The following is a 22,707-nucleotide window of genomic DNA, read 5'->3' as shown; positions in this document are numbered from 1 at the left end:
CCATTTCCTTCTCCAGGGGATTTTCCTGACCCAGGGATCGAACCTGGATCTCCAACATTGCAGGCAGATTCTTTACAACTGAGCCAATAGGGAAGCCCCCAAACTATAATTAGCCAACTCCAAGGACTTAGTAGTTTGAGGTCCTCATTTAAAAGTTACATTTTGGATAAAAATTGTTCCATGACTGAAAAGTTTACTTCTCTTACATACACCGCATATCACATTTTATTATTCAGGATTTTCAAATATTATCTGTGATGTGCCTGCACAGAGATTCAAATCTCAAGAATACATAAATAGAGCTTCCCCAGTGACTCAGCAGGTAAAGACTCTGCCTGCAATACCGGAGACACAGGAAATGTGGGTTCAGTTCCTGGGTCTGGAAGATCCCCTGGAGGAGGGCATGGCAACCCACTCAGTATTGCTGCCTGGAGAATCCCATGGACTGAGGAGCTTGGCAGGCTACAGTTCAATGGGTCACAAAGAGTTGGACATGACTGAGTGACTAAGAAGCGAAAGACAAAGGAGAAAAGGAAAGATATACACATCTGAATGTAGAGTTCCAAAGAATAGGAGCTTCTTAAGTGAACAAAGCACACACACATGTACATAAAATACAATTGCCACCATATTTGAAAAGATAAATAATATAAGCAAAAGAGACATGCCAGAGAGGCTTTTAATGCTAATTTGTAAAACTGAATGCTCTATGGTATATCAACTTAGATTTATTGAACTTTATCTTAAATAATTAGATATGTTATTATTTTTTTTTTAAATAAGCATTTTCTAAACTACATGCATCTAAATGCTTCCTGTGTTTTCCTGTGATAAACCTAGAGAAATAATAATATATATTTATCATTTATTTCAATGACAGGATACATATTTATTAATAAGTCAGTTAAAGTAACAATTAATAAGTCAATTAAAGTAACAATCAGTAATTTCTTCCATATATTCAGGGTCATAAAGAGCCCAGTTTTAATAATGAGCCTAATAAATATACTTTACGTTGGAGACAAGTGTCGTATGCCCATAAAATCACAAAGCCTCTTTGCCCAAAGTCACTGAACTTAATACAGTTGAATCTTTGCTTCTCCCTTAAACTAACCTGAAGTGGAGGGAGTATGTGGCTTTATGATAGGTGGTAGAGATTGTATAAGGTAGCTGTACACTTAACCAATAATCTGTTTCAATAAATTTACCAGGATTTTTTTTAAACATAAAAATATATTAGTATGCAACTTTCTTCCCTGAGTTTGGTTGAATTAAAAAACAAAACAAAACAAAACACTGTTTTCAAACGAGGATCAGAGAGATGTAAAGATGAAAAATATTGGCCTAAATTTTTTGAGATCCTTCATTACATAATAAAAACAAAGAAGATAATATAAAATGGAAATGCTTGTTTCAAATGATTTTAACAGAAAAAGGAGGTTACACAGATTAACCTGTTTTTGAGAAATCAACCCGTTACAGGAGAAAAACAGAATGGTAGATTTATTTTGTTTTACTTAATTTTGACTCTTCATCCTGAAAATAGCATTTCCCTCATCTACAGATTGGCCACACCCCCAGTCCTGTATTGGTAGGTATTTGTAACAGTGGTCCTCAGGGTTTTTTTGCCCACCGTCCTCTAGCCCACCACGGATTTGCTTTAGAAGTTGGACTCCTCTCTATAACATTTATTTCAACAGCAAGTGATCCTGAGGCAAGTGATAAAAGAATTGCACCTTCAAATATACTGCCTGAAACTAAACTCCTTTCTTTAATAACAATTTCAGATTGTCAATATTTATTTAAAAGTAGAGCTTGCAAACTGAAGGTTCTGATGACTGAAACAAAAGCGGAACTGAAATGCCCTCTTTTGTCCTGTATAAAGTAGAGTGATGGCAGGGATTTGCTTAAGGTGTTATTGTTTAAGTTGCTAAGTCGCATCCAACTCTTTTGCAACCCCATGGACTGCAGGCCACCAGGCTCCTCTGTCCATGGGATTTTCCAGGCAAGCATACTGGAGTGGGTTTCTATTCTCTATTTCCTTCTCCAGGGGATCGTCCTAACCCAGGGTTGGAACCCATGTCTCCTGTATTGACAGGTGGATTCTTTACCACGGAGCCACAGGGAAGCCCTCCTAATCCCCTAGGGAGCTCTTAAAACCTAATGATGACTGGAGCCAAACCAGGAAGAATTTGTCTGAGGTGAGTCCCAAGTATTAAGACTTTTTTTTAAAAAAAAATAACTATCCCAAGTGATTCTAATGTACAGTTACAGTGTTGAGAACTACAGGCTTAATTTCTGAAAAATGTATCCACTTTTGTAAAGATGGTGGTTATACCCTAGAAGAAAGTATTTTCCATAATAAACCCCTGGTGAAAACTGGAATATAATACAAGATATTTTCTTATAATATTGTAAAATAATTATGATAATAATAATTCTGCCTAAGAAACACCTTGTTCTCTTATAAAGAAAATTTGTTTTCCGACATTCTCCAAGTGACTATGAAGACTTTACAAACTGGGTTACTATCTCCCGTTTACATCCTGATTTTTCAATGAATTTGCTATCTTACTTGGATTCACTTTGATGATAATACAGATCGAAGTCAAGAAAGTACCTTGGCTGTTGTGCTTACATATGCAGTCCTGGCGTCAGATATCATGGTTGGGACTGATAACTGAGTTCGATATGGCCTGAAGGGGTTCAAATGGAGAGGATGCTGATCGCGGAAAACAGTTGAGAGGCAGAGTTGCACAGTCTCTTTCATTGCTTTCAGCTGTGACTCCTATAAAAACAAGAGATTACAATTTTTACATGTGCTTCTGGTCATCGTTCACCTGACTAGATTCCCCCTTTCCTCCTAGCCTATACTCAGTCCCCAAGTGCATCTTAGTTTTAATACATAATTGCCCAACATAAATTCCATGATAACATGCCATGGAATGCACACTCAGTCGGTTTTTTAGGAACTAATGTGTTTCATGATATCTTTTGATCACTGAAATTCAAAGACATAGCTGACATTTCCCCCCCTTGAATTGACATGATTTCAATCATGATACCTTGCTGGCAAGGAAATATACTTTAGAGTCACTCTAAATTGGATTCTTTTAGCATCTGCCATCTTTATCATAAACCTCCTTTATTACAAATCACTCCCCTTGTGATGCAGGCTTTTTCTGTGTTTCTCAAATCAGCCTGTATCTTCACTCAATTAATGCTAAAACTCTTATTTCAATGGGTCCTGTTAAGTAGTAGGAGTTATTCAGATGTGATTGTAAGTGCTAATCAAACATCTGTGAAACTGGCATTATTATTTCTGTTTTACTATGAATGTAACAAAATTCCAGGTTCTAGACTGTTTTCTTCTTTTTAAATTTTTATTTTGTATTGGAATATATTTTGGTTTACAATGTTGTGTTACTTTTAGGTGTACAACAAAGTGATTCAGTTATACATATACCCCTTCATTTTCAAATTATTTTCCCATATAGGTTATTACAGTATATTGAGTAGAATTCTCAGTGCTATATAGTAGGGTCTTATTAGTTATCTCGTTCATATAACAGCAGTGTGTATATGCTCATTTCAAAGTCCTAATTTACTCCACCTTTCCCCTTAGGTTAGGTAATCATAATTTCTAAGCCTGTGAGGTCTATTTCTATCTATAAAATAAGTTTATTTGTATCATTTTTATATTTCACAAGTTGTATCTTATGATATTTGTATTCCTCTGTCTGATTTCCTTCACTTAGCATGATAATCTCGAGGTCCATCCATGTTGCTGAAAATGGCATTATTTCACTTTTTTTATGACTTAGTAGTATTTTGCTGTATATATGTACCACATCTTCTTGATCCATTCCTTTATTGATGGACATTTAGGATGCTTCCATGTCTTGGCTATTGTTAAGCAGTGCTGCAATGAACACTAGGGTGCATGCATCTTTTTGAATTATGGTTTTCTCAGGATATATGCCTAGGAGTGGGATTGCTGGGTCACATGGTAGTTCTAGGTTTAGTTTTTAAGGAAACTCCATACTGTTCTCCATAGTGTTTGTACCAATTTACATTCCCACTAACAGTGTAGGAGGCTTCCTTTCTCTCCACACCCTTTCCAGCATTTATTGCAGAACTACTTTTTCTTTAGGTTTACATTCCAAGGTAGAGTGAACTATATAGAGACAACCATCCCCAACTACCATCCAACCTCCAGATCCCACTGCTAAAAGTATTTTAAATTGCTTATAAGGTTTTAAAATGATGTAAAGTTGAGTCCCAATGACAAAGACATCCCCAGGTACCAAAATAAAGAGAGAGACACAACCTTGAGGAAATCTCATGGTAACACAGGGGTAACTGGGGGCAAGCATATAGACCCTAGTAAGACAATAACATATAAATATCCACTTCAAGATATGAAATGTGGCCTCTGGGGCAAGAGAGAAGGAGAAAAGAGAATAGTTGCTGGAGTCATATCCCTGGACAAACCGGCACAATTGGCGTTTACCCTCTTTGTGTAGTTCCATGTTTGGATCATTGGATCCAATGGATCAATGAATCAGTGAAGCAGAAAAGTCTGTTGTCTTCTCCTGTCACAGTAGTATACTCCCAACAAAACTACTGCCTTTTGTATATGATGTCAGGAATATATCTACAGATAGCATCCCTTCCTACTTACTGTCTCCTATACAGCCCCTGGGGTCAATTTCTTGAGAGTGACTATGGCTTTGATTTTTCCCAACGTTTTCTGTTTCCTACTAATATGTGGTATAAGATTTATCTTTAAGATGAGAGTGTATGTTGCTACAATAGCAATTTAAGAAATCTTTCTTTTTGGTCATATCACGAGATTTTTAAAAAAGGCAACAGTAAGAACAGCAACTGGAAATATATAAGAAACAGGACATACATGTATTTCCCTCACATTAACCTTGCCCTGTCACATTTCATAAACTTCTGATAAGAGGAAAATAAAAGTCTGATAAGAAACAGGATGGAGGGGCTTTGTTAACTGGATGGGGGGAGTAAAGTTGAATAATAAACTTATATTCAAAATGGTCCCTTTTATTTGCTGAGTAGCTAGATGCCTGCTATGGCTGATTATGTTTGTTTTCTTTATATATTTTATCACTAATTTTAATTTGTTTATATATATATGTATAACTTGTCTGTTTTGTTCAGAACTGTATAGCTAACACCTAACACAATCCCTGACACATGAGAAAGGACACACAAAATTTTTTTAAAGATAAATACCTAGTTGAAAATGTTATTTCTCTTTTGTCAGGGAAAGAAGCTATCTCAATAAAAGAAATGAAGTAATGATCCAGATTATCCTTCCTATTGAGTCTTTGTTATAATCTTGGATGGCCCTAACCTTCTATTACTGCATAATAAGTGTGGATGCTGTTCTCTGGAGTGAGATGTTCCAGGTTCCACTGAACAATTTGAGTATGTTTTCTGTTTCTCATAATATAGTTAGATAATGGAAAGAGAACTAATGTGACGATGTCAGGCAGGTCTTGGCCAGGACTCAAAGTTAACATAGCTTTGAAATGTAGATTTTTCAATGTTCAGATAATGCAGGAAGTTATTTGATAGTTATTTGATTCACTGCATTCATATCATGGCTCCTCTCAACACAGTATATATATATAAAAGTTAGATCTACGACAGGCACAAAATATATATGTATATGTTGACATAATAGACAAATTCCTGAGCAACAGGTAAACTCAGATGCCAAAAGTAAACAATGAATGGCATCAAGCTAATACTTCATTTTAAGTAAACATTCTTTAGGCAAGACAAAATTCCCAGTGGAGCAATCGATACATTTGAATGTGGGTGAAATCATCTTATCTGCTCATCCAGGCCTCCTGACATTTTCAGGGTCACCTCGGAGAGCAGAATCAACAATACACAGATGTAACCTCCAGCTCCTCACCTTTCATAGCCATTGCAGTAAGCTATCTTTCCTCTTATGTTTCAACCTATTCTTAATCTCATAGTTTTTTACTTCCTCTCTTTTTTTGGATCACAAGCTTGTGAATTGGCCTCCTATATTAGATTCTGGATTCACTCCTTCATTACACTGTAGATTTTTCCTGCCAGAGACCACAGATTTCTGTGAACAATGCTTCCCTAATTTGTTCATCTTTCTATCAAAAAAAAAAAAAAAAAAAAGCTCACATCTTTCCAGTTAGTCCCTCTAACTAAATAAAGCCTGTAATTGACACTACTCAGGTTTGGCTTGGCCCATCCATGAGCAAGGCCAAGACAATGATTTTACACCACAGCGTCATTATGTTTTCATTTATACTGCTAGCTTTAGTCTGTTTTAAAATTGCAGGTAAGGCCACTGTTCACTTTGAAGTTCACTGGAACAGGATGTCACCTAATGAAATATAATGTGACTTATACAAAGTATACTTTGCCCTAGATCTTACAACATATCCCCTCTGAGATTCAGCCTTATTTTTGCCCTTGATCTTCTTCCCACACCAAACCACATTTCTCATTTCCTCTGCCACCTGATAATAAAATGCAAAGTCTTTAAGGATAGCCTGCTTGTCACAATGTCCTTTGTTTATAGTCCATCAAACGTTTCAAGTTCATTCTCATCTAGGAACTTTATACTTGCTGTTTTCTTTGCCTGAAGAACTCTCTTTCCAAATAACTACATAGGAAACTTCTACTTAAAATGTATGCTTCAGCTCACATATTATCTTCTATGAAACATAATCACTGATTACTCTATCAAAGCACACTTCTATCTCAAAGTCTTTATCACATAGGTTCTTAAATTACATCTTTTGCAGCCCTTGTCATCAGTGCAAATTATGTTATTGTTAATATGTTTATTGTTTTATCTATTTCTATTTCAGTGTTGGGAAAAGGTGTTTGCTATGACCAGTGTGTTCTCTTGACAGAACTGTTAGTCTTAGCCTTGCTTGATTTTGTACCCCAAGGCCAAACTTAGCCTGTTACTCCAGGTATCTCTTGACTTCCTACATTTGCATTCCAATCCCCTATGATGAAAAGGACATTTTTGGGGGGAGTTAGCTCTAGAAGGTCTCATAGGTTTTCATAGAACTGGTAACTTCAGCTTCTTCAGTATCAGTGGCTGGGGTTTAGACTTGGGTTACTGTGGTGTTGAATGGTTTACCTTGGAGATGAACTGATTTGGTCGTTTTTGAGATTGCAACCACGTACTGCATTTTGGACTCTTCTGTTTACTATGAAGGCTACTCCACTTTTTCTACGGAACTCTTTCCCACAGTAGTAGATAAAATGGTCATATGAATTAAATTCAGTCATTCCCATCCATTTTAGTTCACTGATTCCTAAAATGTCAATGTTTAATCTTGCCATTTCCTGCTTCATCTCATGCAATTTATCTTGATTCATGGACCTAACATTCCATGTTCCTATACAATATTGTTCTTTACAGCGTCAGACTTTACTTTCACCACCAGACACATCCACAACTGAACATTGTTTCTGCTTCGTCCCAGCCTCTTTGTTCTTTCTAGAGCTATCAGTAATTGCCCTCTGTTTTTCCCCAATATGAAGAGTATAGCATGCAAAATGCTGGGCTAGATGACTCACAAGCTGGAATCAAGATTGTCAGAAGAAATATCAACAACCTCACTCTTAGGGCAAAAAACAAAAAGGAACTAAAGAGCCTCTTGATGAGGATGAATGAGGAGAGTGAAAAAGCTGGTTTAAAACTCAGCATTCAAAAATCTAAGATCATGACATCCAGTCCTATCACTTCCTGGCAAACAGATTGGGAAAAAGTGGAAACAGTGACAGATTTTATTTTCTTGGGCTCAAAAATCACTGTGGATGGTAACTGCAGCTACAAAATTAAAAGATATTTGCTCCTTGGAAGAAAAGCTATGACCAAACTAGATAGCATATTACAAAGCAGAGATATCACTTTGCCGACAAAGGTCCATATAGTCAAAACTATGGTTTTTCCAGTAATCATGTACAGATCTGAGAGTTGGACTGTAAACAAGGCTGAGTGCAGAGGAATTGATACTTTTGAACTGTGGTGCTGGAGAAGACTCTTGAGAGTCCCTTGGACAGCAAGGAAATCAAACCAGTCCATCATAAAGGAAATCAACCCTGAAAATTCATTGGAAGGGCTAATGCTGGAGCTGAACCTCCAGTCCTTTGGCTACCAGATGCAAGAGCTGACTCACTGGCAAAGACCCTGATTATGGGAAAGATTGAGGGCAGAAGGAGAATGGGGCAACAGAGGATAAGATGGTTGCATGGCATCACTGACTGAATGAGTGGACATGAGTTTGAGCAAACTCTGGAAGATGATGAAGGACAGGGAAGCCTGGTGTGCTACAATTCATGGAGTTGCAAAGAGTTGGACAAGACTTTGAGACTGAACAACAACAACTTTCCCAGTAGCATATTGGACACCTTTGACCTGGGGGGCTCATCTTCCAGTATCATATCTTTTTGCCTTTTCATATTGTTCATGGAGGTCCATAACATTGTAAAGGAGGCTGTAATACAAGAAGGCAAAGTTGTTGTCTGAGGATGCTATACAAATAGCTGAGGAAAGAAGAAAAAAGAAAGGCAAGGGAGAAAGGGAAAGATGTATTCAACTGAATGCAGAGTTCCAGAGAATAGCAAGGAGAGATAAGGACTTCTTAAGTGAACAATGCAAAAAAAAAAAAAAAAAAGAGGAAAACAATAGAATGGGAAAGACTAGAGGTCCCTTCAAGAAAACTGGATATATCAAGGGAACATTTCATGCAAGGATGGGCATGAAGGAGGACAGAAACAGCAAGGACCTAACAGAAGCAGAAGAGATTAAGAAGAGGTGGCAAGAATACAAAGAAGAACTAAACAAAAAGTATTCATGATCCAGGTACCCATGATGGTGTGATCACTCACCTAGAGCCAGACATCCTAGAATGTGAAGTCAAGTGGACCTTAGGAAGCATTACTGCAAACAAAGTTAGTTGAGGTGATGGAATACCAGCTGAGCTATTTAAAAGCCTAAATGATGTTGCTGTAAAGTGCTGTACTCAATATATCAGCAAATTTGGAAAACTCCACAGTGACCATGAGAGTTTTCATTCTAATCCCCAAAAAGGGCAATGCCAAATAATGTTTAAAATACCATACAACTGCTCTCATTTCACATTCTAGCAAGGTAATGCTCAAAATCTGTCAACCTAGGCTTCAGAAGTACGTGAACTAAAAACTTCCATATATACAAGCTGGGTTTCAAAGAGGCAGAGTAACCAGACATCAAATTGCTAACACTGGTTGGATCATGGAGAAAGCAAGGGAATTCTACAAAAACATCTACTTCTGCTTCATTGATTACACTAAAGCCTTTGATTTTGTGGATCTCAGCAAACTGTGGAAAATTCTTAAAGAGATGGGAATACTAGACCATCTTACCTGCCTCCTGAGAAACCTGTATGCAGGTCAAGAAGCAACAGTTAGAACTGGACATGGAACAATAGACTGGTTCAAAACTGAGCCAGGAGTAGGACAAGACTGTATATTGTTACCCTCCTTATTTAACATATATGCAGAGTACATTATGAGAAATGCTGGGCTGGATGACTCATAATCGGGAATCAAGATTGCTGATAGAAATAGCAACAACCTCAGATATGCAAATAATACCCCTCTAATGGCAGAAAATGAAAAGGAACTAAAGAGCCTCTTGATGAGGGTGAGAGAGGAGAGTGAAAAAGCTGGTTTACAACTCAACATTCAAAAAACTAAGATCATGGCATCCTGGTCCCATCACTTTATGACAAATAGAAAGGGAAACAGTGGAAGCAATGGCATTTTATTTTCTTGGGTTTAAAAATCACTGTGGATGGTGATAGCAGCTATGAAATTTCAAGACCCTTGCTCTTGGAAGGAAAGCTATGATAAACCTACAGATGATAGTAAAAAGCAGGGACATCACTTTGCCGACAAATGTCTGTATAGTCAAAGCTCTGGTTTTTCCGGTAGTCACATACAGACGAGAGAGTTAGACCATAAAGAAGGCTGAATGCTGAAGAATTGATGCTTTTGAACTGTGGTGCAGGGGAAGACTCTTGAGAGTCTCTTAGACTGCAAGGAAATCAAACCAGTCAATCCTAAAGGAAATCAATCTTGCATATCCATTGGAAGGACTGATTCTGAAGCTCCAATACTTTGGCCATCTGATTTGAAGAGCCAACTCATCGGAAGAGACGTGATGCTAGGAAAGATCAAAGTCCAAAGGAGAAGAGGGAGTCAGAGGATGAGATGGATAGACACCAACACTGACTCAGTGAACATGAATTCAAGGAAACTACGGGAGATAGGGAAGGAACGGGAAGACTGGAGTGCTACAGTCTATGGGGTCACAAAGAGTTGGACATGACTGAGTGACTGCACAACACTGCAATGTAATTTCTTTGAGGGCTGATATATTTTAATTTGTATTATATATTGGAGCATAGTTGATTAACAATGTTATGTTAGTTTTGGGTGTACAGCAGCAAAGTGATTCAGTTATACATATATATGTATCTATTATCAATTTTTCCACTTATGTTATTACAGAATATTAATCAGTGTTCTTTGTGGTATACAGCTGGGCCAATATTTTTTTTTTTTTTTTTGCAGTATCACTGGTTTCTAAATAAAGAAATATTTGTTAAAATATAAATAAAGGAAATCTCCAGAGGATAAGTTTTATAGAGAAAATAACGAACTATTTTTCATTTCACCCTGTATATTATGTAATATAAATGTATTATTTTGGACATTAAAATACTAGTGCTTATGCTATAGCATATGTAAAACTTGTAAGAAATTATTATTTATATATATGTTTGTAGGATGGTGGGAGATTTAGAAGCCATTTTTTTTTCACATCTGTATATGAGTAGTTTTCTCAAGAAAAATGCATTTTTGTGGGGATGCCTAGATACATATGGCAAAGACAACAGTGTCCTCATTTCGTATCTCCTTTAAAAAGTTCACAAGGTAATATTCATGTCTGTCTTCATTTATTTACATGATGTGAAATCCTCAGAGAGATCTTTGTGCACCAATGGCAGTTGTCTTTGGAAAAATCATGAAGGACTGGGAATGCAAAGGCTTTCCCCTTCCCCTACCTTTATTTCACCAAGAAATTATCTCTGAATCCTAAAAGGTCATTTGATAGTTTTATTTTTCTGTTCTATGTACTTTGGCCCTTCTACGTAGGATGAATAGCATGTATGTTAATTTACGAAGTTAGATCTTCATCTACCTGTTTAATCAGTAACAATTTATTATGTTCTTGCCATGTGCCAGATACACTGTAGCAAGAAGAGTTCTTGTTCTTTTACTATTTTGTCCTGGGAGTCTGTGCAGATCACCTACCTGTGTCATCTATGATATAATAATGCATACTTTCCTGAGTCAAATTTTGTGAGGATCAGATGCAAAAGAAACTTCTAATATAAGAATTTGAGAGATAGATTTTTCACACCATAAAGATATTTTTACATTTCAGTAGCTGAGGCTAACTATCATTCATCGGATCAATGGTTCTCCTGCATTGCAGGTGAATTCTTTACATTCTGAGCCATTGTGGAAGTTCCATAACATATTGCCATAAAATAACTGATTGTTTAGAAAACAAAGATTGATTCTTGGATCTTAAGATTATTATTGCTTTTATTGGGATAGTAATCTGACACTTCTTTCATGAGAAGTATGAGATGAGAAACAAGTTAGAGTGTGAAGATACTGTTTTCAAAATATTTATTAGGTATTTAAGGCTATTTGAGGCCCAGATATAATATTCTTTGGAACTAGACACATGAAGACAATTTTAAAAAGTCTTGTCTCATATAAAAATGATAGAGAGAGGTGAAGAACAATTTCATTAAACTGTATTTTTGTATCTATTTTTGAAGTAAGCGAGCATTTCTATCTGTCTTTACAGTTTATGAGTCTCATATGTATCTTACATGAGATTTGTTGAAATCAACCTCTGGTAATACGCAGTGCTTTTATAGTTCATTGTAGCAAATGGGTGACAAGATCCTGAAGGCTGAAGAGAAAAATTATCACAAAGAAGCAGTCTCTGTAGGTTCTCATTCACTAATAATAGTAATTACTATGCTTACTGAGTATTTTTTATGTGCCAAGAATTCTCAGGACTTTACTTTTACGGATGTATATAATTTTCCCATCATCATTATAAAGTGAATTTTATTATCATTCTATTTTATGGTGAAGTATAAAGAGTTTGAGGGATTTGAACATGATCATTTGGTGAAAGGGTTATGATCTGAACACAGACTGACTCTGGAGAACTTTATTAAATATTACAGGATATAGTCTCTCATCCCAAATCTAGTCTGGCTTAGTGAGAGCTAAGCAAATGGTGGTGGTAGAAATGGGGAGGAGGAAGACATAGAGTGGATAAGACAAAGGAGGGAAAATGATTTTATCTTCAAGTTCTGTGACTCAGGACAGATCATCAGTTGTGCATGTTATCATGTGACACCACTAGTTTTTATAACACATGTCCTTAAAATATACGTACTCACTCTTCATGTTTCTCTGACTTTATGGCTCCACATATAATTATTTCCTAATTTTTGGTGCCCAACAAAGTTGTGAGGGATGCAGTGTTTTCTGTTTCTCATAGCACCTGGTACATGGTGGTCTCACAAAAAACATTTCAAACCCATTTAGTCAGTGAGTCACTCACTGACTAAATGGGTTATTTGAAGTCACAGCATGGGAAAAGTTTAATGTTATGAAGAACATTCCAACAGTCACAGTTGTTAAATCTAAGAGGGGGGCCAGTCTGCCTCAGAGTCTTGGAAATCCAATGTCTTTAGAATGTAAAACATACTGCAGAGATTTTGCCAGGGATACCAAAGAAAGGAAATATAAAATGATGATCTAGTTGGACTTTCTGATTATATATATTGCTGATTTTCTGATTCTATCAATTCCATAAAGAATCAGTTCCCATTTTAAAAATATTATGTGGCATGAGTTGGATATGGTCAGAAATTAGCATAATTGGTATAAACTTCTTTCCTAAAGTTAAAAGCTGGAATCTTGGTAAGGTGAATTATATTTGAACTAGTCTACAAAAATGTAGGCAGGCTTCCCTAAAATTATTAACTATTACATTAAGTACTTGGATAAATATAAAATGAGACATGTCTCTTGTTTTCTTTATATTGATCTTTATATTGATCAGATTGATCATATTTTCTTTATATTGATCAGATTACATTCTCTCTTTATATGTCCAGAAATATTTTTATTGTGTATAAATGAACCAACAATTCCCCATATGATATAAAGAGAGGGTCTATTTTTCCACTGTTAGAATGATTGCTAACTCCAATCTAATCAAGAATAGATTTCAGGCAAAGGATGTGTTGAAAAGTTGTTTAAATGCAGATTATTCCAAAATTGGCCCTGTTGCCTCAGCATAGACTTTATATGCATCTTATTGAGAGCAATGTGGGTGTTTGTATTTCCAAGTCTGAAACACTATGATTTAATTTTCAGTCAGAGTTCCCTGTATTAATATTTGCTAGTTATATGTTCTAAAAATTAGATAGAACTACATTGGATGTTCAATAAATGGATGCTAAGTGAACAGAGAAATAATTTCAAAAATCATTTTACCCTTTTCTTCAAGTGAACTAAAGAAAAAAAGGAATATTTACTTCTTATAGTTTTATATAGCTAATTTAAAAATGAAAGGAAGCCTTAAGAAATTTTGCCAAATACCAATAAATATAAACCAACAGAACCATAATTCTAAATTTTATGACTAATTCCTCCCTCTATATTTTTATTTCTCTTTCTATATACCCATGCCCTATTCTCCATGTATGTCTCATATGAAGAGCATTGATAGGCAAAGGTAGGTATCAGTTAGGAATTGTGGTTTCTTTCTGAGCATATATAATTGTAACACAATGATACATTGACAAAAATAAAATGAAGTAGATGAAATAAGATAAAAGAAGGCAAAGAAAACCTTTTGGAATTAATGCTGATGAAAGTACAACTTTGTGAACTTTAAAAATGTGACCTTTATGGTATGTGAGTTTTATTTCAATAAAGCTGTTATAAAGACAGAATGCTAGCTACTCTTGCATTATTTTTGCATAAACAGAGGTGCTAAGAGAGCTACATTCTTTGATGTCTCTTCCTCCAGAAACTTAAAATTTCCAAAATAAAAACCATCAGTGACTACTTCCATTTGCTTTACAACTCAGCCATGCAAATTTAAGACATGGCATCTTTGTTGATGCTTTAAAGTATGTCTATTTTTTATGTTATAGAACAAGTGTACCAGTAAGGTGAAAAATAAAACCATGCGATCATCACAGAGCCTCAACCTTAAGTATATTTACTGGAGCATCAAAAATAAGAACCATCTATAACCATCTTGCAAGCACAGCATCTGGAACTGCACTGATAAAACAAGGGAAACAACGAGTATACCCTAGCTTCATCTGCTACAACCAAAGTCGTGATGGCTCATGGGTGGAATCAACTTACCCGGTCAAGAGCTGCTTTCTCCAGTTCGTTTTTTGCTACAGCTAATTTTTGTTCCAGATCAGTAAGCTGTTGGGCCTGTAAAATGAGAGAAGTAAATATTTTTTAGTAAATTCTATAATCTTCCCTCTCCACTTTAAATATCTGTCATTCACTGCCAAAGAATTTTTAAAAAAAAAGAAAAAGAAAACTATTGAAATTCATTTAGAACTCAGGTTAAATATATCCTATTATGTGGTCATTTGTTTAAGCTGCAGAAAATGTTATTCCAGATGAATATGCACTAAATGCTTCACTGGATCAAAACATATAGTTGCAAAGTTCCAGCTGAAGTCTTTGAAAATATTTGTGATACAAAACCGTCAGTTGTGTTTCTAGTCGTTATGGACTAAATTTTGCCCATCCCTAAAACTCATGTTGAAGCTCTACATCCCTTCCCACACACCTTCTTAGTGTATTGGGGGATAAAACTAATACAATTATGTAAAATTTAAAAAAAAAAAAAAAAAGCCTTTAGGGAGGTAACTGAGGTTAAATGAGGTCATAAAGGTGAGGCCCTAATCCCATAGAATTGGTGTCCTTATGTGAAGAGGAAGGGATACCAGAGATCTCTGTCCATCATCACAAAGAAGCAAGAATCAGTGGGAAGTCACCATCTGCAAGCCAAAAAGAGCTCTCACTAGAAACTGAATCTGCCAGCACCTTAATCGCAGAACCATGAGAAAACAGATTCTGTTACATCACCCATTCTGTGGTAGTTTGTTAAGGTGCCCTGAGAAGACTAATACAATAGTATTCACTTAATTTTATTTTTTTTTAAGTATTGCTGCTAAGTCGCTTCAGTCATGTTCGACTCTTCGCGACCCCATGGGCTGCAGCCCACCAGGCTCCTCCGTCCATGGCATTTTCCAGGCGAGAGTGCTGGAATGGGGTGCCATTGCTATTACACCAATACAATTCTATCCTACCATATATCTGTATCTTTGCAAATATCACAACTATATTGTTAAGAGAGACTCAGATTTGGAAGACCTGTTCTCAAGTCCTGCCTCCACCAACTGCTAATTACTGTATATACTAGTTACATACTGATGAGAAGATGCTCTGCAGGGTCACAAAGGGCCTCCTGGTGCTACTAAGTCACTTCAGTCGTGTCCAACTCTGTGCGACCCCATAGATGGCAGCCCACCAGGCTCCCCCATCCCTGGTATTCTCCAGGCAAGAACACTGGAGTGGGTTGCCATTTCCTTCTCCAATGCATGAAAGTGAAAGTGAAATCTCTCAGTCGTGTCCAACTCTTAGTGACTGCATGGACCGCGGCCTACCAGGCTCCTCCATCCATGGGATTTTCCAGGCAAGAGTACTGGAGTGGGCTGTCACTGCCTTCTTTGCAAAGGGCCTGCAGAAGGGCCCAAATCCCTCATCCTCAGAGCCTCTCTCTACCTCTCACTTTTGCCCATCTCTTACATTTTAGCCAATGAAAAGCCTTTAAAACTGGAAGGAGCAAGGCTTGCTCTGATGTTCTTGTGAGGCAAGGGGGTTGAGTTCACTTGGGAGAAATCAGAAGAGGGGGCTTATCACTTCTGCAGTGACCAGGACATCCCCATTCTGGATCTCCATCCTGGGCACTATGATGCTGGGCCTGGAGCAAGGCTGTGTATAGCCAACCAGCAAAGTGCCTATTTGTCTGTTGCTCTTCGTTTCTCTCCCTCACAGTCTGGGAAATAGCACCCTGCACCTCTGTCCTTAACTAACCTTTTTTCTTTTTCCCTAGAGCAAGCCCTAGGCAGGAGAAGAGGGTGAGGATATTTTTCTTGATTATGAAAACCTATATACATTCTTTAGGTGTATGCATAGTTTTCATCCCTTAAACTGATCTGTGCTATTTTCCACACTTGACTCTCTTGGAAAAGTATTTCCCTGTAGGCAACTGTAGTCCTTAAACAGAAACCTATTCATGTACATAAAATATACATAAGCACTTATAAACATCTAATACTGTTTAAAAATAAATCATTCTGAGTAAGAGAGTGAGTGAGAGAGAGGGGATGAAGAGTTGTTTCCAATTTGAGGCACCTACAAGTGAGTGGACACTCAGACACTCTGAATACTAGACTCTCCTTTGACCACATCCTCCTCTTTCTGATCACCTGACCTCACATCAGGAGGGCTTTGGGACTATAAGACTCAGTCTTGCAATCCTGGCCTGGGCTTGGGCCACTCTGCTGGCCCTGAATCGCTGCTGCCCTGGTTCCAGCCACATTCCTCAACCACAGAGCACTCCAGACTTGCTCTCTGACCATGCCTGCTACCATGGGCCCTGCCAGAGCTAGCTTCTGTCCCTGGGACTGAGTCCCAAAGGAAGGAAGAAGAGTTGCCCTTTCATCCATTCCCAGTTTCTAAGCCTATGACAGGAGTTAGGGAAGACACAAGAGGGGCAGTGACTGGGCCTTAGGGGGACAGTGCTCATCCCACACCCCACTGTGGCTGTAGGCTCTAGGAGAGGTCGCTGGAACTTGTGTGTGATGAGGGCAAGAATTTCAGCACCAGCCTCCGTGCCAATCAACCATCTTGGTCACCAGCCACCTAGAAATCCCCTATGGTTTGAACTCCTTGTTACTCCGACAATGCCCCTCATGAAGTTTTCTTTCTTAGGGACCCCTTTGGTGGGCAGCTATCCTCCTCATGATGCTGTCATTCATTATCTGCAGTCTAGAGGGGGTCTGCATAGATATAAGTCCTCCTGCCTCCATCCCTCCCCCTCCACGTGTGAGTTTCAGCCCAAATCCTGTCATCCACACTCTCACTGAAGGATGAATTCAGGGAGGACAGTGATATGGGGATTCAGGGACCCTGTTTCAGAGCAGGCGGGATGAATTCCAACAGAAAAACCATATGTGCCTTCAAAAGCTTATTGCCATGAGTTCTCAGGATTTCAAGTATTTACTTCTACTAAGAACTCATTGAACTTGGTAAAATCTACCCAAGAGATCTTGGGAGACAAAAGATTAGAAAAATATTAAGAAAAGTATTCATAGGATTGCAGGTACTGACTCATATTATCATACTTTGGTCTTAGTTTTGAAAAGATCAGCTACTGGATTAGATCATAGGTAGTATTTACAAAACTATAGGAAATAAATACAGTTCTGTGAGTTTTAAATCATCAGAAGACTTATGAAAGGCAGCAGAATTTATCAGACAGTGAATTTTATCTGTTGTAAGTCATTTATTTTCTCAATTTAACTCCCATGGAAAAAAAAAACAGGTAGGATTACTTAAGGGGAGGTAGTCATGAATCTAGAGTAGCTTTCACTTACATCCAGTCCATTGAATAAGTATCTTTGAAGTGATTAGTCTTTTTTCAGACTAAGAAGGAAAAATCATCTACATACAGAGGTTGAAATACATAAGAGGTAGCAAGCATGTAAAGTGAAATCATGAGACTCTAACTGCTAAGCTGAGAATGTGTATAAGCTGCAGCAGAGAACAGCGGAGGGGTTTTTCATAGTTGCCTGAGAAGTCACAGTGTTCTTCTCATAAGACTAACACCAAACGAAACTGTAACAGTTAATTTTTATATATTTTCTCATTTGAGATTTTGTACACGAGAGGCTAGAGTCCATATAATAATTCTTAATTTACTTAAAAATTATGATGCTCCACAACTCGAGTTTGTATAGACCACAAAATACTAGAACCTGGTTTGGCTCTGCCATCCAGCCTCTTAAGTCTGGAGCTGTTCCTAGCTGTTTTTCTCAAGGATCTACCTTAAATTGGGTAAGATTATAAGGATGAAATGAGTGCTGTATTTACAGCAAAAATCATATTTTTTTTTCTTCAAAGAAACAGGCATGCATAGTCATACTGAATGAAGGAAACAGAAAGGACATAATGTTAGGGAGATGCATTTTATCTGAGATTTCAATGAACCATTTTACAAAATTTTGGCAAATGCACACATCTTCAAGGTTCTAATTCATTATTCATACATCATGTGTGTAATTCAATATTTCTGGAAACTCACTGGGACAAGGATTATATTAATCCTTCCCCACTTCCTTCCCTCTAGGTAAGAAGATCCAGTTACCTTCTTTTTAATTTTTGGTTGAATTTCCCTGAGGTTTGTGGAGTATAAAAGTATTTACAACTCGAAAGGACCTGAAACAACTTTAACACTAAATGTATTAGAATCTTAAACATAAATCAAAAACACGAGGTCTATGGAAAACACATGTGTGTGTCTTGTGAATGGGATGTGAAGGTAGATTATGAGTAGTGAGAGCATGGGAGGCATTGGTCATGGGGCCTATGGAGCTCTATCCATTTGTCCAGATTGTGCTGCAAATTTGCTCCAAGACTTCTGGCAGCCAGGTATTAAAAACAAATTGATAAAAAGAAAACTACAGGCCAATATCACTGATGAACACAGATGCAAAAATCCTCAACAAAATTCTAGCAAACAAAATCCAACAACATATTAAAAAGATCATACATCATGACCAAGTGGGCTTTATCCCAGGGATGCAAGGATTCTTTAATATTCACAAATCAATCAATGTGATATACCACATTGACAAATTGAAAGATAAAAACCATATGATTATCTTAATAGATGCAGAGAAAGCCTTTGACAAAATTCAACATCCATTTATGATAAAAACTCTCCAGAAATCAGGCATAGAGGGAACATACCTCAACATAATAAAAGCCATATATGATAAACCCACAGCAAACATTATCTTCAATGGTGAAAAACTGAAAGCATTTCCCCTTAAGTCAAGACAAGGGTGCCCTCTCTCATCACTACTATTCAACATAGTGTTGGAAGTTTAAGCCACAGCAATCAGAGAAGAAAAAGAAATAAAAGAAATTCAGATTGGAATAGAAGAAGTAAAACTCTCACTGTTTGCAGATGACACTATCCTCTACATAAAAACCCTAAAGACACCACCAGAATATTATTAGAGCTAATCAAGGAATATAGTAAAGTTGTATGATATCAAATTAACAGACAGAAATCTCTTGCATTCCTATTAACTACTATGAGAAAACAGAAAGAGAAATTAAGGAAACAATTTCATTCACCATTGCAAAGAAAAGAATAAAATACTTAGGAATACATTTACCTAAAGAAACAAAAGATCTATATATAGAAAACTATAAAACACTGATGAAAGAAATCAAAGAGGACACTAATAGATGGAGAAATATACCATGTTCATGGATCAGAAGAATCAATACAGTGAAAATGAGTATACTGCCCAAAGCAATCTATAGATTCAATGCAATCCCTATCAAGTTACTAACAGGATTTTTCACAGAATGAGAACAAATAATTTCACAATTTGTATGGAAATACAAAAAACCTCCAATAGCCAAAGCAATCTTGAGAAAGAAGAATGGAACTGGGAGAATCAACCTGCCTGACTTCAGGCTCTACTACAAAGCCACAGTCATCAAGACAGTATGGTACTGGCACAAAGACAGAAATATAGATCAATGGAACAAAATAGAAAGCCCAGAGATAAATCCACGCACCTATGGACACCTTATCTTTGACAAAGAAAGCAAGAATATACAATGGAGGAAAGATAATCTCTTTAACAAGTGGTGCTGGGAAAACTGGTCAACCACCTGTAAAAGAATGAAACTAGAACACTTTCTAACACCATACACAAAAATAAACTCAAAATGGAGTAATGATCTAAATATAAGACCAGAAACTATAAGATTCCTAGAGGAAACCATAAGCAAAACACTGTCTGACATAAATCACAGCAGGACCCTCTATGACCCACCTTCCAGAGTAATGGAAATAAAAGCAAAAATAAACAAATGGGACCTAATTAAACATAAAAGCTTTTGCACAACGAAGGCAACTATAAGCAAGGTGAAAAGACAGCCTTCAGAATGGGAGAAAATAATAGCAAACAAAGCAACTGACAAAGAATTAATCTCAAAACTATACAAGCAGCTCATGCAGATCAATACCAGAAAAATAAACAACCCAATTAAAAAATGGGCCAAAGAACTAAACAGACATTTCTTCAAAGAAGACATACAGATGGCTAACAAACACATGAAAAGATGCTCAACATCACTCATTATTAGAGACATGCAAATCAAAACCACAATAAGGTACCATCTCACACCAGTCAGAATGGTTGCTATCAAAAAGTCTACAAACAGTAAATGCGGGAGAGGGTATGGAGAAAAGAGAACCCTTTTATACTGTTGGTAGGAATGCAAACTAGTACAGTCACTATGGAGAACAGTGTGGGGATTCCTTAAAAAACTGGAAATAGAACTGCCATACAACCCAGCAAACCCACTGCTGGGCATACACACTGAGAAAACCCGAATTGAAAGAGACACGTGTACCCCAATGTTCATCGCAGCACTGTTTACAATTGCTAGGTCCTAGATGTCCATCAGCAGACAAATGGGTAAGAAAGCTGTGGTACATATACACAAGGGAATATTAGTCAGCTATTAAAAAGAACACATTTGAATTAGTTCTAATGAGGTGGATGAAACCGAAGCCTATTATACGCAGTGAAGTAAGTCAGAAAGAAAACCACCAATACAGCATATTAACGCATATATATGGAATTTCTAAAAATGGTAACAATGACACTATGTGCAAAACAGCAAAAGAGACACAGATATAAAAGCAGACTTTTGGACTCTGTGGGAAAGGCGAGGGTGGGATGATTTGAGAAAATAGTATTGAAATGTATATTACCATATGTGAAATAGATCAAGTTTGATGCATGAAACAGGGCACTCAAAACTGGTGCTCTCGGACAATGCTGACGGATGGGATGGGGAGGGAGGCGGGAGTCCAGGTACAGGATGGGGGACACATGTACACCCATGGCTGATTCATGTCAATGTATGGCAAAAACCACTACAATATTGTAAAGTAATTACAATACTTTTTAGCCTCCAATTAAAATAAATTAATTTTAAAAGACAGCAACAAATTGTTGCCTCCAAAATTGCCCATATCAGAGAGAGTAAACATACCAGAGACACAGATGGGGCAGGTTTTTCCAAGCAACAGGTTCTAATACAAAGTTATAACAAACGGATGATCCAGCAGATGTTGGCAATTTGATGTCTTGTTCCTCTGCTTTTCTAAAACCAGCTTGAACATCTGGAAGTTCACAGTTCAAGTATTGCTGAAGCCAGGCTTAGAGAATTTTAAGTATTACTTTACTAGCGTGTATTATACTGTGTATATGTATATAATACCACGCTACTGCACTCATCTCACACATTTTACTATGTGAACTGTGAATTTCCAGATGTTCAAGCTGGTTTTAGAAAAGGCAGAGGAACCAGAGATCAAATTGCCAACATCAGCTGGATCATTGAAAAAGCAAGAGAGTTCCAGAAAAAAAACATCTATTTCTGCTTTATTAACTATGTCAAAGCCTTTGACTGTGTGGATCACAATAAACTGTGGAAAATTCTGAAAATTATGGGAATACCAGACCACCTGACCTTCCTCTTGAGAAACCTGTATGCAGGTCAGGAAGCAACAGTTAGAACTGGACATGGAACAACAGAATGGTTCCAAATAAGAAAAGGAGTACGTCAAAGCTGTATACTGTCACCCTGCTTATTTAACTTATATGCAGAATACATCATGAGAAATGCTGGACTCGAGGAAGCACAAGCTGGAATCAAGATTGCTGGGAGAAATATCAATAACCTCAGATATCCAGATGACACCACCCTTATGGTAGAAAGTGAAGAGGAACTAAAAAGCCTCTTGATGAAAGTGAAAGAGGAGAGTGAAAAAGTTGGGTTAAAGTTCAACATTCAAAAAACTAAGATCATGGCATCCAGTCCCATCACTTCATGGCAAATACATGGGGAAACAGTGGAAACAGTGGCTGACTTTATTTTTTTGGGCTCCAAAATCACTGTGGATGGTGACTGCAGCCATGAAATTAAAAGATGCTTACTCTTTGGAAGGAAAGTTATGACCAACCTAGACAGCATATTAAAAAGCAGAGACGTTACTTTGCTAACAAAGGTCCTTCGAGTCAAGGCTATGGTTTTTCCAATGGTCATATATGGATGTGAGAGTTGGAGTATAAAGAAACCTGAGTGCCGAAGAATTGA

General features: G+C 37.2%; 1 protein-coding gene across 1 annotated transcript in view; it reads right to left on the bottom strand.

Moving 5' to 3' along the window:
• The window catches only part of LUZP2 (leucine zipper protein 2), a 270,546-nt gene that overhangs the window by 48,494 nt on the left and 199,345 nt on the right, over window positions 1-22,707 (bottom strand). The window contains exons 5-6 of the mRNA XM_055581381.1: window positions 14,572-14,646; window positions 2,621-2,788 (exon numbers count right to left, since the gene is read on the bottom strand). Coding sequence (XP_055437356.1) covers window positions 2,621-2,788; window positions 14,572-14,646 — 243 coding nt within the window. The remainder of the gene's footprint in view (window positions 1-2,620; window positions 2,789-14,571; window positions 14,647-22,707) is intronic.

The sequence above is a fragment of the Bubalus kerabau genome, chromosome 5 (assembly GCF_029407905.1).
Source record: "Bubalus kerabau isolate K-KA32 ecotype Philippines breed swamp buffalo chromosome 5, PCC_UOA_SB_1v2, whole genome shotgun sequence".
Lineage (NCBI taxonomy): Eukaryota > Metazoa > Chordata > Mammalia > Artiodactyla > Bovidae > Bubalus > Bubalus kerabau.
The sequence above is the reverse complement of the archived record's forward strand: the minus strand, read 5'-3'. Positions and strand labels throughout refer to the sequence as shown.